Below are 13,573 nucleotides of genomic sequence, written 5' to 3'. Positions count from 1 at the left end.
TGCGATATTGTGAATCTATTCCCTTGAATTAGTCGGTTTCATTTTTTGAATTATCAATTTCGCTTCAATAAACGACTTTTAATATTCGTGGATGGACCCCAGAGCGGGCCGCGCCGTTCCGTGAAAAACCCTATCCATAAGTATCTCCACCACCGTTAACAGCAGTAAATATACCAATTTTAATATCAGGCAGCATGTATAGATAAGAGTTATACCCGCCAAAGGCACCAGAATGAACCCACTTGCGATAATCTCTGTAAGTGCCAGTGCGCGTTCCTAAAGCATAAACGACTTCTGTATCTGTTGGTTCCGACTCTTGTTGAAAGCTACAAATTTTTATTCGAAAAGAAATTCTGTTATTCAAATGTCTTTCTTAGCGTTTTCTGTAACTTTAAAAGAATCTCTAGAATTTGCAACTGTGTCCTTGACCCATGGAAAAGTATTTTCTACAACCTGTACAGGGAATTCCGTCCTGATCAAGTCTTAGATTGGCGGTTATCGGAGATCCGAGAATAAACTCAATCCAGCGGGCCATGTCCTTGCTGTTTGAAATAACGCCGTAACTTGGTTCCATCGCCTTTGATCTTGAGAGTACCTCTTAAAAATGGCATATTTTTGAATTTATCTTAAGATATTTAAGGACCGCTCCCCCTCCCCGTCATGTTTGGCGATTTTTGGGAATCGATTCTCTGAGTTCTGAGGATCATTTTTCTTTATTGTCGTTAAATTCTATTTCGACTCTTTGACTTTCAGAATCGACTTAAAAATCACGATTTTCGGAATTTTTTAGCTAAATTTGCCCATTTTTCAGCCGATCACCAATCTTCAAACCCTTTTTTCTTAGTGACACCCTTAAGATATCATCATATAACATACCCCACCCCCAAATTTTCGCGCATTCCTCGGTACATTTTCCGTAATTTACTCTTCCTGATTTGTTCAAAACCCCCCAAATTTACGCCGCTTAACTTTTCCGCGCGCCTCAAAATTTCCTCTCCTAACTTTTCTGCGTGCGCCCTAATTTACGCTCGCGGCGCTGATTGGCTTCGTCGGTTAATTTTCTGAGTGCGCAAAACTCTTGTTTTGCTCGCTCCGGGCAAAGAAAGGATGATCTTTTTTTAAAAGCCAGATTCCCTTATTGGGCAGACCTAATAGATAGTATCTCATGTAACATGAGTCATGTTATCTTTGATGAAATTATTGTTTATTGTTACAGTGAAGCTTATAAATATTTGATAGAACGTTACGCTAGTGCGATAAATGAAATTGACTTCTGCGGAGCAAAATCCTGACCTCAATATTTTAAGTTACTCGAATGGAAGAGACTTGGTGACCAAGTTTTATTCAGAATTAAGGTTACATTTGTCAGTCCACTTGAAATCATAATCGTGATTTCGAGTAAAAGAGTAAGATTCAGAGGTCCACGATCCACGGCGAAATACAATCGTGAATTCGCCAGAAGAGTTTTTTTTTCAAAAGAAAAGACTGGACTATAGTCAGATACGTACCAAACTTAAAAAAATTGTTTAAGTTCTCGAAAATTTATAAAAAGTTCTCGATGTCTACCCGAACTGTTCCAAATGAAGTCGACATCAGTCCACGAATCTAAAGCTGGGTTGTCGTTATCTTTCACTAGTGGATAAACTCCAGGAATGATTTTCTGCACCTCCTGAATGTTTTTTAAAAAGATGAAAACTTAAAAACAAAGTCACATTGCATCGAATTCCAACACAACATTGCTCGTTCTCAGTCGGATCAATTGATAAGGGATACATATATTTTTCGTTTATCAAGCCACTGTCATAAAATGCTGAATAATTTATTTATTTGCAATCAAAATCTCCCTTCTTCATTATTTTCTATTGTTTGAATGCTTATAATTCTTAATGTCTTAGTTCTATACCTAAGTTCTCGATCCATCCCGTTCCAAGCTTTCCAATCTTAACGTAGAGACTTTCATATACTTCAAGCGTTTGACAAGATCGTCGATTTTTATTGAAATAATCATTTCTCCAAGAAGAGGATGATAATAAGAGCCAATAAGATTTTGAAACTCAGGCTTTAGAGATTTTGGTTGGTAAAGAACTGGTTCTTTTAGTTCCGGATGAGCCTGCAATCGAATTGAATTGTTCTGACTCTTCTGGTTCTCTTCGTCTATTGAATTTACTTGCTGCATATCTGGTAAGCTGGGTTTAAGTCCAAGCATTGTGTCAAGCCCGTGGTAAATCACTTTTCTCATAGCTCCATAAGTATCTCCACCACCGTTAACAGCAGTAAATACACCAATTTTAATATCAGGCAGCATGTATAGATAAGAGTTATACCCGCCAAAGGCACCAGAATGAACCCACTTGCGATAATCTCTGTAAGTGCCAGTGCGCGTTCCTAAAGCATAAACGACTTCTGTATCTGTTGGTTCCGACTCTTGTTGAAAGCTACAAATTTTTATTCGAAAAGAAATTCTGTTATTCAAATGTCTTTCTTAGCGTTTTCTGTAACTTTAAAAGAATCTCTATAATTTGCAACTGTGTCCTTGACCCATGGAAAAGTATTTTCTACAACCTGTACAGGGAATTCCGTCCTGATCAAGTCTTAGATTGGCGGTTATCGGAGATCCGAGAATAAACTCAATCCAGCGGGCCATGTCCTTGCTGTTTGAAATAACGCCGTAACTTGGTTCCATCGCCTTTGATCTTGAGAGTACCTCTTAAAAATGGCATATTTTTGAATTTATCTTAAGATATTTAAGGACCGCTCCCCCTCCCCGTCATGTTTGGCGATTTTTGGGAATCGATTCTCTGAGTTCTGAGGATCATTTTTCTTTATTGTCGTTAAATTCTATTTCGACTCTTTGACTTTCAGAATCGACTTAAAAATCACGATTTTCGGAATTTTTTAGCTAAATTTGCCCATTTTTCAGCCGATCACCAATCTTCAAACCCTTTTTTCTTAGTGACACCCTTAAGATATCATCATATATAGGGTGAATTTACAAAAAATCAACTTTTAATCTAGGGGTCGTACGGCTTTCAAATTTTGTATGGAATTTCCCCCATCCATATGAATCTCATATCGAAGAGATTTTTTTTAAATATGTCACGTGATTTTCTTCCAGCGCCCTCCGAAGTGGACGAAAAACTCAACTTTTGAGCGCCTCAAGTTACGAGAACGTGAGTAGGCTCATTCGAAGCGCCTTAAAAAACTGATCATTTTGAGATAAAAAAATTTAGTGAAGCTCATTCAGATCGATCAGGAATGACCTGGAGGACCTTTTCTAAAGCCGGTGGAAGAAAATAAATTGGTGGAAGACAAATAATTCTTACAATCGTAATTTGAACATTAAAAGGGTTGGTCCAAAGCTTCCCCGAAAAATATAATAAATAAAAATTTGAAGGGTGTAGCCTCCATAAAACCCATTTTTTTTACAAATTTTCGGATTTTTGGCTACGGAGCCCCAATTTTCATTTTTTTTTTCAATTTTTATTAAGGGTTCATTAAATTCGAAGTAAATTCTCGGTAGAGAAATATTTTTATAAATTATCGATAAAAAACCTTAACAAGACTTTAAACATGAACAATATAAATTTTTACATCGAATGGAGGTGGGAGGGGTTGGGGACGAAACGGAGAGTGATCAACTCAGGTTTCCCAGCCTTTGTCAAGCCCCTTAAATTAGAAAATCAAGGAACGGGGCTGAGACGGCCCGAAGGGCCGTCAAGCCCCTTAAATTAGAAAATCAAGGAACGGGGCTGAGACGGCCCGAAGGGCCGTCAAGCCCCTTAAATTAGAAAATCAAGGAACGGGGCTGAGACGGCCCGAAGGGCCGTCAAGCCCCTTAAATTAGAAAATCAAGGAACGGGGCTGAGACGGCCCGAAGGGCCGTCAAGCCCCTTAAATTAGAAAATCAAGGAACGGGGCTGAGACGGCCCGAAGGGCCGTCAAGCCCTTAAATTAGAAAATCAAGGAACGGGGCTGAGACGGCCCGAAGGGCCGTCAAGCCCTTAAATTAGAAAATCAAGGAACGGGGCTGAGACGGCCCGAAGGGCCGTCAAGCCCTTAAATTAGAAAATCAAGGAACGGGGCTGAGACGGCCCGAAGGGCCGTCAAGCCCTTAAATTAGAAAATCAAGGAACGGGGCTGAGACGGCCCGAAGGGCCGTCAAGCCCCTTAAATTAGAAAATCAAGGAACGGGGCTGAGACGGCCCGAAGGGCCGTCAAGCCCTTAAATTAGAAAATCAAGGAACGGGGCTGAGACGGCCCGAAGGGCCGTCAAGCCCCTTAAATTAGAAAATCAAGGAACGGGGCTGAGACGGCCCGAAGGGCCGTCAAGCCCCTTAAATTAGAAAATCAAGGAACGGGGCTGAGACGGCCCGAAGGGCCGTCAAGCCCCTTAAATTAGAAAATCAAGGAACGGGGCTGAGACGGCCCGAAGGGCCGTCAAGCCCTTAAATTAGAAAATCAAGGAACGGGGCTGAGACGGCCCGAAGGGCCGTCAAGCCCTTAAATTAGAAAATCAAGGAACGGGGCTGAGACGGCCCGAAGGGCCGTCAAGCCCCTTAAATTAGAAAATCAAGGAACGGGGCTGAGACGGCCCGAAGGGCCGTCAAGCCCTTAAATTAGAAAATCAAGGAACGGGGCTGAGACGGCCCGAAGGGCCGTCAAGCCCTTAAATTAGAAAATCAAGGAACGGGGCTGAGACGGCCCGAAGGGCCGTCAAGCCCCTTAAATTAGAAAATCAAGGAACGGGGCTGAGACGGCCCGAAGGGCCGTCAAGCCCCTTAAATTAGAAAATCAAGGAACGGGGCTGAGACGGCCCGAAGGGCCGTCAAGCCCCTTAAATTAGAAAATCAAGGAACGGGGCTGAGACGGCCCGAAGGGCCGTCAAGCCCCTTAAATTAGAAAATCAAGGAACGGGGCTGAGACGGCCCGAAGGGCCGTCAAGCCCCTTAAATTAGAAAATCAAGGAACGGGGCTGAGACGGCCCGAAGGGCCGTCAAGCCCCTAAATTAGAAAATCAAGGAACGGGGCTGAGACGGCCCGAAGGGCCGTCAAGCCCTTAAATTAGAAAATCAAGGAACGGGGCTGAGACGGCCCGAAGGGCCGTCAAGCCCTTAAATTAGAAAATCAAGGAACGGGGCTGAGACGGCCCGAAGGGCCGTCAAGCCCCTTAAATTAGAAAATCAAGGAACGGGGCTGAGACGGCCCGAAGGGCCGTCAAGCCCTTAAATTAGAAAATCAAGGAACGGGGCTGAGACGGCCCGAAGGGCCGTCAAGCCCCTTAAATTAGAAAATCAAGGAACGGGGCTGAGACGGCCCGAAGGGCCGTCAAGCCCCTTAAATTAGAAAATCAAGGAACGGGGCTGAGACGGCCCGAAGGGCCGTCAAGCCCCTTAAATTAGAAAATCAAGGAACGGGGCTGAGACGGAGAGAGTCTCGAACAAATTGAGACCTCCTTATCAGAAAATGACCTGTATCACGTGATCACGTGGTCAGACCAAAAAATTTTCAATTAGAATTTTTTTAGTTGGGTCCAAATACCTATTGTCCCAAAATTTCAGCCCACGAACATTGAATGTTCTAGTGGAGGACTTATTTTCACTTTGTTACTATGTTACATAACAGTGTTATGTAACACTTAAATGCCGATTGTGAGTCATCGGTGAGAGCTTCACTAAATTTTTTTTTTGAATTTTGATCAGAAGTCGACGGCGCATCGATTCCGACCAAAAAGAGCACTCAGACTTGAGGCGCTCAAAAGATAGTCCTTTATGGGGCCGAAAAGGGTTGAAAAACGAAAAAATTTTTTTCAAAAAAAAAATTTTGTTAAGAAGTCGGGTATGATCTTTCACCATGCCGAGTTTCAACAAGATAGGATCAATAGGGAAAAAGTTGATTTTTTTGTAAATTCACCCTAATCATATAACATACCCCACCCCCAAATTTTCGCGCATTCCTCGGTACATTTTCCGTAATTTACTCTTCCTGATTTGTTCAAAACCCCCCAAATTTACGCCGCTTAACTTTTCCGCGCGCCTCAAAATTTCCTCTCCTAACTTTTCTGCGTGCGCCCTAATTTACGCTCGCGGCGCTGATTGGCTTCGTCGGTTAATTTTCTGAGTGCGCAAAACTCTTGTTTTGCTCGCTCCGGGCAAAGAAAGGATGATCTTTTTTTTAAAAGCCAGATTCCCTTATTGGGCAGACCTAATAGATAGTATCTCATGTAACATGAGTCATGTTATCTTTGATGAAATTATTGTTTATTGTTACAGTGAAGCTTATAAATATTTGATAGAACGTTACGCTAGTGCGATAAATGAAATTGACTTCTGCGGAGCAAAATCCTGACCTCAATATTTTAAGTTACTCGAATGGAAGAGACTTGGTGACCAAGTTTTATTCAGAATTAAGGTTACATTTGTCAGTCCACTTGAAATCATAATCGTGATTTCGAGTAAAAGAGTAAGATTCAGAGGTCCACGATCCACGGCGAAATACAATCGTGAATTCGCCAGAAGAGTTTTTTTCAAAAGAAAAGACTGGACTATAGTCAGATACGTACCAAACTTAAAAAAATTGTTTAAGTTCTCGAAAATTTATAAAAAGTTCTCGATGTCTACCCGAACTGTTCCAAATGAAGTCGACATCAGTCCACGAATCTAAAGCTGGGTTGTCGTTATCTTTCACTAGTGGATAAACTCCAGGAATGATTTTCTGCACCTCCTGAATGCTTTTTAAAAAGATGAAAACTTAAAAACAAAGTCACATTGCATCGAATTCCAACACAACATTGCTCGTTCTCAGTCGGATCAATTGATAAGGGATACATATATTTTTCGTTTATCAAGCCACTGTCATAAAATGCTGAATAATTTATTTATTTGCAATCAAAATCTCCCTTCTTCATTATTTTCTATTGTTTGAATGCTTATAATTCTTAATGTCTTAGTTCTATACCTAAGTTCTCGATCCATCCCGTTCCAAGCTTTCCAATCTTAACGTAGAGACTTTCATATACTTCAAGCGTTTGACAAGATCGTCGATTTTTTATTGAAATAATCATTTCTCCAAGAAGAGGATGATAATAAGAGCCAATAAGATTTTGAAACTCAGGCTTTAGAGATTTTGGTTGGTAAAGAACTGGTTCTTTTAGTTCCGGATGAGCCTGCAATCGAATTGAATTGTTCTGACTCTTCTGGTTCTCTTCGTCTATTGAATTTACTTGCTGCATATCTGGTAAGCTGGGTTTAAGTCCAAGCATTGTGTCAAGCCCGTGGTAAATCACTTTTCTCATAGCTCCATAAGTATCTCCACCACCGTTAACAGCAGTAAATACACCAATTTTAATATCAGGCAGCATGTATAGATAAGAGTTATACCCGCCAAAGGCACCAGAATGAACCCACTTGCGATAATCTCTGTAAGTGCCAGTGCGCGTTCCTAAAGCATAAACGACTTCTGTATCTGTTGGTTCCGACTCTTGTTGAAAGCTACAAATTTTTATTCGAAAAGAAATTCTGTTATTCAAATGTCTTTCTTAGCGTTTTCTGTAACTTTAAAAGAATCTCTATAATTTGCAACTGTGTCCTTGACCCATGGAAAAGTATTTTCTACAACCTGTACAGGGAATTCCGTCCTGATCAAGTCTTAGATTGGCGGTTATCGGAGATCCGAGAATAAACTCAATCCAGCGGGCCATGTCCTTGCTGTTTGAAATAACGCCGTAACTTGGTTCCATCGCCTTTGATCTTGAGAGTACCTCTTAAAAATGGCATATTTTTGAATTTATCTTAAGATATTTAAGGACCGCTCCCCCTCCCCGTCATGTTTGACGATTTTTGGGAATCGATTCTCTGAGTTCTGAGGATCATTTTTCTTTATTGTCGTTAAATTCTATTTCGACTCTTTGACTTTCAGAATCGACTTAAAAATCACGATTTTCGGACTTTTTTTAGCTAAATTTGCCCATTTTTCAGCCGATCACCAATCTTCAAACCCTTTTTTCTTAGTGACACCCTTAAGATATCATCATATACTTGATGCTGTGCCCTCGACAAGAATCTCAGCTAAATTTTCAACATAGAAAAATTATTATCAGTTAAGGAGATCTTTATGATATCCATGTTTGAAAAATATTTTCACTTTAACTTATCGTTGCGACACCCTTAAGAGGCCTATGAGCTTGTTTTCCTTCTGGTTCCCTTTAGCAACTACCTCGCTACAAAATAATCAAAAAATATTTAAAAATCTTAAGGGGATCAGCCCGATATCTGTGTTTGAAAAAGTCATTTTCACTTGACGGAGGGGTCATTTTAAATGACTCATTTAGTCTTTTCTATTAATTGAAGCCATTCCTATTTCATTCGGATGCTGATTCCCTTGCCAATCCACTAAAGTCGATCGAGCAGTCAATTCGTCATAAAATGAAAAGTTTCGTATCAGGTCCTGAGCCACAACTGAAGAGTTCATTTGCGCCATATTGAAAATCTCTTGAATTCCATCTTTCCACTCTGTGCCAAAGCGACTTTTGCAAGAAGATGAAGTACTGCAGAGTTTTTCCGCAACAAAACCCGCAAGTGTATAGCCAGAGTTACTATATCGGTATCTGGATCGAAAAGGGCTTATTTGTTCCAAATAACGAGAACGAGAAGCAAAAATCTCACGTGTATCGATATCGCATCCAAGTGTCAGGGTAGGCGAATCATCTTTGCTCTGAGTTCGAAATTTTAGAGATTTTCATGTAGGACTACCATTCCGAACTCTACTTTAGTCCCAGTTCTATGGGAAAGGAAATCTCTGAGTGTGACTTCTTGACTAAGCGAGCAAGAATTAAGAATGAGAAAAATGTCTTTGTCTTCACGAAGCTCCGGAATATCGTTGACTCGTGTGTCAAGAGAAATGCCAGTGTACTTTTCGATTAACGCAGAGTAGACTCCGGTGAAAAGTTTCGAATTTGAAGCGAGGCAGAACAAAGTTTCCTCAGAAACAGGATCTTCCTGATCGACACGACGTTTTCCATATCCTTTTGTGATGAAGTTTTCATTTCGAAGATCAACCACGGCGAGTGATAATCCTGGAATCGCATTTGATGCAAGAAGGGAATCAACAAGAATATCTAAATTCTTCTCTAGTTCAATAATATCATAACTCTGAACAAAAAGAAAAAGCGATAGAAGCGCTTTCATTTTTGATGAAATTTAAGAATTCGAAGCGGCAAAAACTAGCTGGGAAAGAGCATCTGTCTACAGATATTCCGAAAAAGTAAGTTTGAACTATCTAAACAAAGAAATAAAGGAAGATATATAGACTCCTTTTATATTTCTTTCGCAAATACATCAATATTTAAAAAAAAATCGAAGTTAATAGTTCTCAGTTCATCAGGGTTAACTGTTGTTTAAGATTTTGACCTGAGCGACTTCGTAGTCTTAATTTTAGACCGAGAAAATTATTTTTATTGGTCGGTTTTTCGAGGGGTTCTCCCCCTTGTGTTTTTTGTAGATTTTGATTCTGAGACCGAGAATAATTTAATCTGACCATAACTCACATAAGCCTGACCCTAAACAAGAAAGTTCCGGTACTGTCTGCTCAAATATAGTCCAGAAAAATGTGCCAAGGTAAAAAGAGCAGATTATAGACAGCGCTCGAGGCCGACAGTACTGAAAATGGCACGAATGGCACGAATGTCACGAATGGCACGAAAACATGTTTTTTCATCGTGCCATTTTCAGTAAAATTCTAGAAACTCTTTTGTTATTGTTTTTCCACCCTTGAGTTTCCTAAACCCGCGGAGCGAGCGATTTCTTTGACAAATTAGAACCACGAATACTCTCCATAGGAGAAAAAGCATTGCTTATAAAAAAACAATAAAAGGCTAGGGTACATCAGTAGAATTATAAATGGAATTGGATTTTTAAATTGATATATTGACAATATAATAATATTATAATAATATTATTAATATTGTATATTTTGATGATTTTTGTGAACGAACAAAATCGTTGCGACCCGTCGGGGAAAACCAGATCCAGATAAGAATAGTGAATTTTCCTTTTTGATTTTCAGCAAATTCGTGCCATTGGTGCCATTTTCAGTATTGACCCTCGAGGCCCTCAAATCGAAGCATTTTACTGTTACAGTAGATTTGCCCTGAAAAGTAAGATTTTCAAGAGCTTGAAAATTTTCAAATGCGATTTTGTGCGGCCTAAGTCGAGATGAGACCCAAAAGCATGGAGGTTTTAATCGTTGTTTTACATGAGGAATCGGAATCCGGGGCTAAAATTTTAAAAATCTGAAATTTGATTTTTGACAAAAGTCGAAGGGGGTCCCCGATTTCTTATTAAGGGATCACCCCCGATTTTTCAAAATTTTGGCAACGGTCATTATTGCCTATGATTAGATTCCTCGTGTTCTGAGGATCATTTTGATATATGATAGTACCCCTTTACATAAATGCATCCCCGAAATTTTGGCTCCCAAAGTTCGGGAAAATGCATGTAAATTGTGAAAATCGAAATTTTTTCGATTTTTCCATGTCATCGAAATAACACAAACAAGGGCTCTTTCGAAAGCTTAGAATGTGCAGATTACGAATATAATAAACGCACAAGAATTTTCCGCCAATTGTTGGCGCTAGAGAGCATTCTAACACCCAAATAACGCCAAAAATGGTTTCAAAATGTTTTACAACTAGAATTTTTTTATTCACTTATCTGATCATGTTGATTCTACCAAAAAATAGAGATTAGCGTGTATACTTTTAGATAAACCAAAAAGATTTTGAATCCCAAAGCCCAAAAAAAAGTAGATACCATTTGAAAATGACCTAAAATGGCCATTTTTCAAAAAGTTAATCACTTTGACGGCCTGTAATGCATAAGCGAATGTTATGCTGGCAAGCTGATTCTACCAGAATTTGCTCCTTTCGAAGCGGGCTTTCTAATGCGCCCAAAATCAGCTTCCTACGTAAGGACGAAATAAATCGAAATTTACGTGCTGGATAAAAATTTTTCAAATAGAGTTAATTTTGCTTTTATCGGATTCAGCGTGCTCGAAAACCTAGGAAAAATTGTACTTTTTGACTTCTGGCGTGAAATAGCGATAAGCGCGGCACTTCAAAAGTGAAAAGTATGTCACTTTTGGAAACAGATTTCTAGCGATGCGTCATTGATATTAAAATTCTAATCGTACAGACTTTTAGATAATTGTCTAATCTAGTTGGCACTTTTTAAAATCTTTAAAAGTTAATGTTTACCCTACTTTTCGGGCGATGATGATCACCCAGTACGCCCGGCCTCATTAGTATGAGTAGGGTAATCAGTAGGGTAAACATTAACTTTTTAAAGATTTTAAAAAAGTGCCAACTAGATTAGACAATTATCTAAAAGTCTGTACGATTAGAATTTTAATATCAATGACGCATCGCTAGAAATCTGTTTCCAAAAGTGACATTTTTTTCACTTTTGAAGTGCCGCGCTTATCGCTATTTCACGACAGAAGTCAAAAAGTACAATTTTTTCCTAGGTTTTCGAGCACGCTGAATCCGATAAAAGCAAAATTAACTCTATTTGAAAAATTTTTATCCAGCACGTAAATTTCGATTTATTTCGTCCTAAGCTCTAAAAAAAGTAGATAGAGGTCAAAGTTGGCCAAATCGGGGGTTGATCCCTTAAACGTTTATCACCAGTGATTTTTTCTAAAATATTAGACATAAATAGTATCACTATTGTCACATCGTCATTTATTTCAAAAAGTGTTTTACTGAACAAAAAATTCCATAAGCTAATTTACAAAACTGTGAAAACATTCCACGAACTCCATGCTACTCACGGGTTATGCCGTTTTTTTGAAAATAAAGTCCACAGTCAGATGGTCTGATTGTTGGATTAAAAACTTTTGAATTGTGCGAGCGTAAAAATGTTTTCTTAGTTGGAGGCTCATTAGTATGGCTGGGAGAGCGGTAGCTGGGGCAGTTCGAAAATAAAAGATACCAGACAGAGAAAGACATTTGAAATGGGATTTCTTCAGAATCTTTGGCTATCTTTAAGATCACTCAAACCCTGCAGTGGTCAACGATGCTCACTCAGAAATCAGAATGTCATGTCTTCCATCATCGGGTTTTACAGAAAACATAAAAGACTCATGTAAGTTTTGGGTGATCAAGATTTTCCTTATGTTCTTGAAGAAATGCTCTATCGGCAAGAATACTATATTTGGCGTACATAATCTTCACCGTCTACCAGACATATCTGATTCTACCATTTCAAAGCCGAAAAGACCGGAACACAATTTTTCTACTTTTCACTGGTCTTCTTGGCTTTGTCTTTGAGTTCTGGCATGCAATATTCATCCGAAAAGGCAACGAAATCAGATGGCTTGTCACAATGAATTTGGCCATGTTGTCTGCCGCAGTGCCTTGTATCTGGCTCATGGAAGGCGAACTTCTCGAGAAACGCGTTTTGAAGCTTGAGTACTCGCCGCCGGGAGTGATGGCGCAAATTGGAGGAATCTCTTTTGAGGAGAGGGTTTCAAAATTGATCATTTTCTTGTTCATTAAGATTTGAGACTTGAAAAGGCTCCTGATATGGTGTTGTTTCTTGAGCAGATTCTGATATTCGCGCTGGTTATTGGAAGATGGCTTGCTCCGAAGAATGATGATCAAGATGGGGATTACTTTAGGTACTTTTTACGAAGAATTTTGATTTCACCACTTCAGTGCGATTTTGGTTGGAAACCTTGCCGTTGGTGCCGATATTCTAGAGCTCTTGGAGTCCCTAGGCGATGAAAATCTAGGTGTCAATGAAGTAGCTGTTTATTCAATTCTTGCTTTGTGGAGTTTGTCGCTGATAATTTTTGGATTTGAAGTTCCTAATGATGTTCTTATGAAAGAAGGTATAAGTTATCGATTGATATTATCCGAAGTTTTCGTTAGATTCATCGAGAAAATACGTGGAGATCGATAGTTTACCAAGAGCAAAAGTACTCAGCAGATTCCTCACCGGAGATATCATGAGTCCTGAAATGTTACAGATAACAACAGGCCTGTTTTTCTTGGATGTCCCTTATCTTATTCTGAGAATCGTACTCATGGTTGAGCATGGTTTTTACACAAGCTCTGGGCTTTTCTTTGCGATGAAAAATAGTTTGATGCTTCTTCTCCAGGTTCTCTTTATAGCGTTTGATTTGATGATGAGTTTTTTAGAGCTATCGGCTGTATAAACTTCAAAAATCTCTTCCGAAATTCAGGCATCAAAGAAGACTCTTGAGTACAGTACCTATTGACTCTCCGATAACAGAGGTTTATTTTGTGTACCACGCTGCGGTTCAATAACTTTGCATTTCAGTCACGAAAATCAACTGAATCTGAAGACAAACGACCTTCAAGGAACAAAATTACACCCTCAATATCCTTCAAAGAACTGAATTCTGAATCAACCTCCTCATGAGTATTTACTTATTTAGATCGGAGTAATCGGACTGTTCATTTCTGTTCTCAACTATCTTTTGACTGCTTTTGAATAAATTACTTCTAGACAAGCTGTTTGGATGTTTTTTTTCTGTATCGAAAAATTTTAAAATA

General features: G+C 39.4%; 2 protein-coding genes and 1 long non-coding RNA gene across 3 annotated transcripts; 1 reads left to right on the top strand and 2 right to left on the bottom strand.

Annotated features, from left to right (window-relative positions):
• Positions 1 to 429: 429 nt before the first annotated feature.
• Positions 430 to 3,427, bottom strand: LOC145696944 (uncharacterized). Its single transcript, XR_014133834.1, has 4 exons — positions 1,904 to 3,427; positions 1,713 to 1,810; positions 1,567 to 1,669; positions 430 to 1,512 (listed from the first exon to the last, which is right to left on the bottom strand). It is a non-coding gene; the product is annotated as an uncharacterized LOC145696944 (long non-coding RNA).
• A 2,951-nt stretch (positions 3,428 to 6,378) lies between these two features.
• On the bottom strand, positions 6,379 to 7,751 carry LOC145696597 (uncharacterized). The gene is made up of 4 exons (XM_081773664.1): positions 6,955 to 7,751; positions 6,764 to 6,861; positions 6,618 to 6,720; positions 6,379 to 6,563 (listed from the first exon to the last, which is right to left on the bottom strand). Exons 1-4 carry the CDS (start codon positions 7,355 to 7,357, stop codon positions 6,394 to 6,396), a joined length of 774 nt encoding a protein of 257 aa, XP_081629790.1. The 5' UTR covers positions 7,358 to 7,751; the 3' UTR covers positions 6,379 to 6,393.
• A 4,736-nt stretch (positions 7,752 to 12,487) lies between these two features.
• LOC145696415 (transmembrane protein 26-like) lies at positions 12,488 to 13,530 on the top strand. The gene is made up of 5 exons (XM_081773446.1): positions 12,488 to 12,672; positions 12,710 to 12,885; positions 12,926 to 13,155; positions 13,196 to 13,291; positions 13,338 to 13,530. Exons 1-5 carry the CDS (start codon positions 12,578 to 12,580, stop codon positions 13,437 to 13,439), a joined length of 699 nt encoding a protein of 232 aa, XP_081629572.1. The 5' UTR covers positions 12,488 to 12,577; the 3' UTR covers positions 13,440 to 13,530.
• The last annotated feature ends 43 nt before the right edge of the window (positions 13,531 to 13,573 follow it).

Source organism: Oikopleura dioica, chromosome 2, assembly GCF_907165135.1.
Source record: "Oikopleura dioica chromosome 2, OKI2018_I68_1.0, whole genome shotgun sequence".
Classification (NCBI taxonomy): Eukaryota; Metazoa; Chordata; class Appendicularia; order Copelata; family Oikopleuridae; genus Oikopleura; species Oikopleura dioica.
This window is presented reverse-complemented; position numbering and strand designations above follow the sequence as displayed.

Excerpts from the sequence above, each read along its gene's own strand:
- LOC145696415 (XM_081773446.1), top strand. The coding sequence starts at position 12,578 with ATGGTGTTGTTTCTTGAGCAGATTCTGATATTCGCGCTGGTTATTGGA. Across the intron at positions 12,886-12,925 it reads TGATGTTCTTATGAAAGAAG|ATTCATCGAGAAAATACGTG; the intron begins GTATAAGTTATC and ends AGTTTTCGTTAG. Across the intron at positions 13,156-13,195 it reads GTTTGATGCTTCTTCTCCAG|AGCTATCGGCTGTATAAACT; the intron begins GTTCTCTTTATA and ends TGAGTTTTTTAG.
- LOC145696597 (XM_081773664.1), bottom strand. The coding sequence starts at position 7,357 with ATGCTGCCTGATATTAAAATTGGTGTATTTACTGCTGTTAACGGTGGT. Across the intron at positions 6,862-6,954 it reads GGGATGGATCGAGAACTTAG|CATTTTATGACAGTGGCTTG; the intron begins GTATAGAACTAA and ends TAAATTATTCAG. Across the intron at positions 6,721-6,763 it reads GTGTTGGAATTCGATGCAAT|GAGGTGCAGAAAATCATTCC; the intron begins GTGACTTTGTTT and ends AAAAGCATTCAG.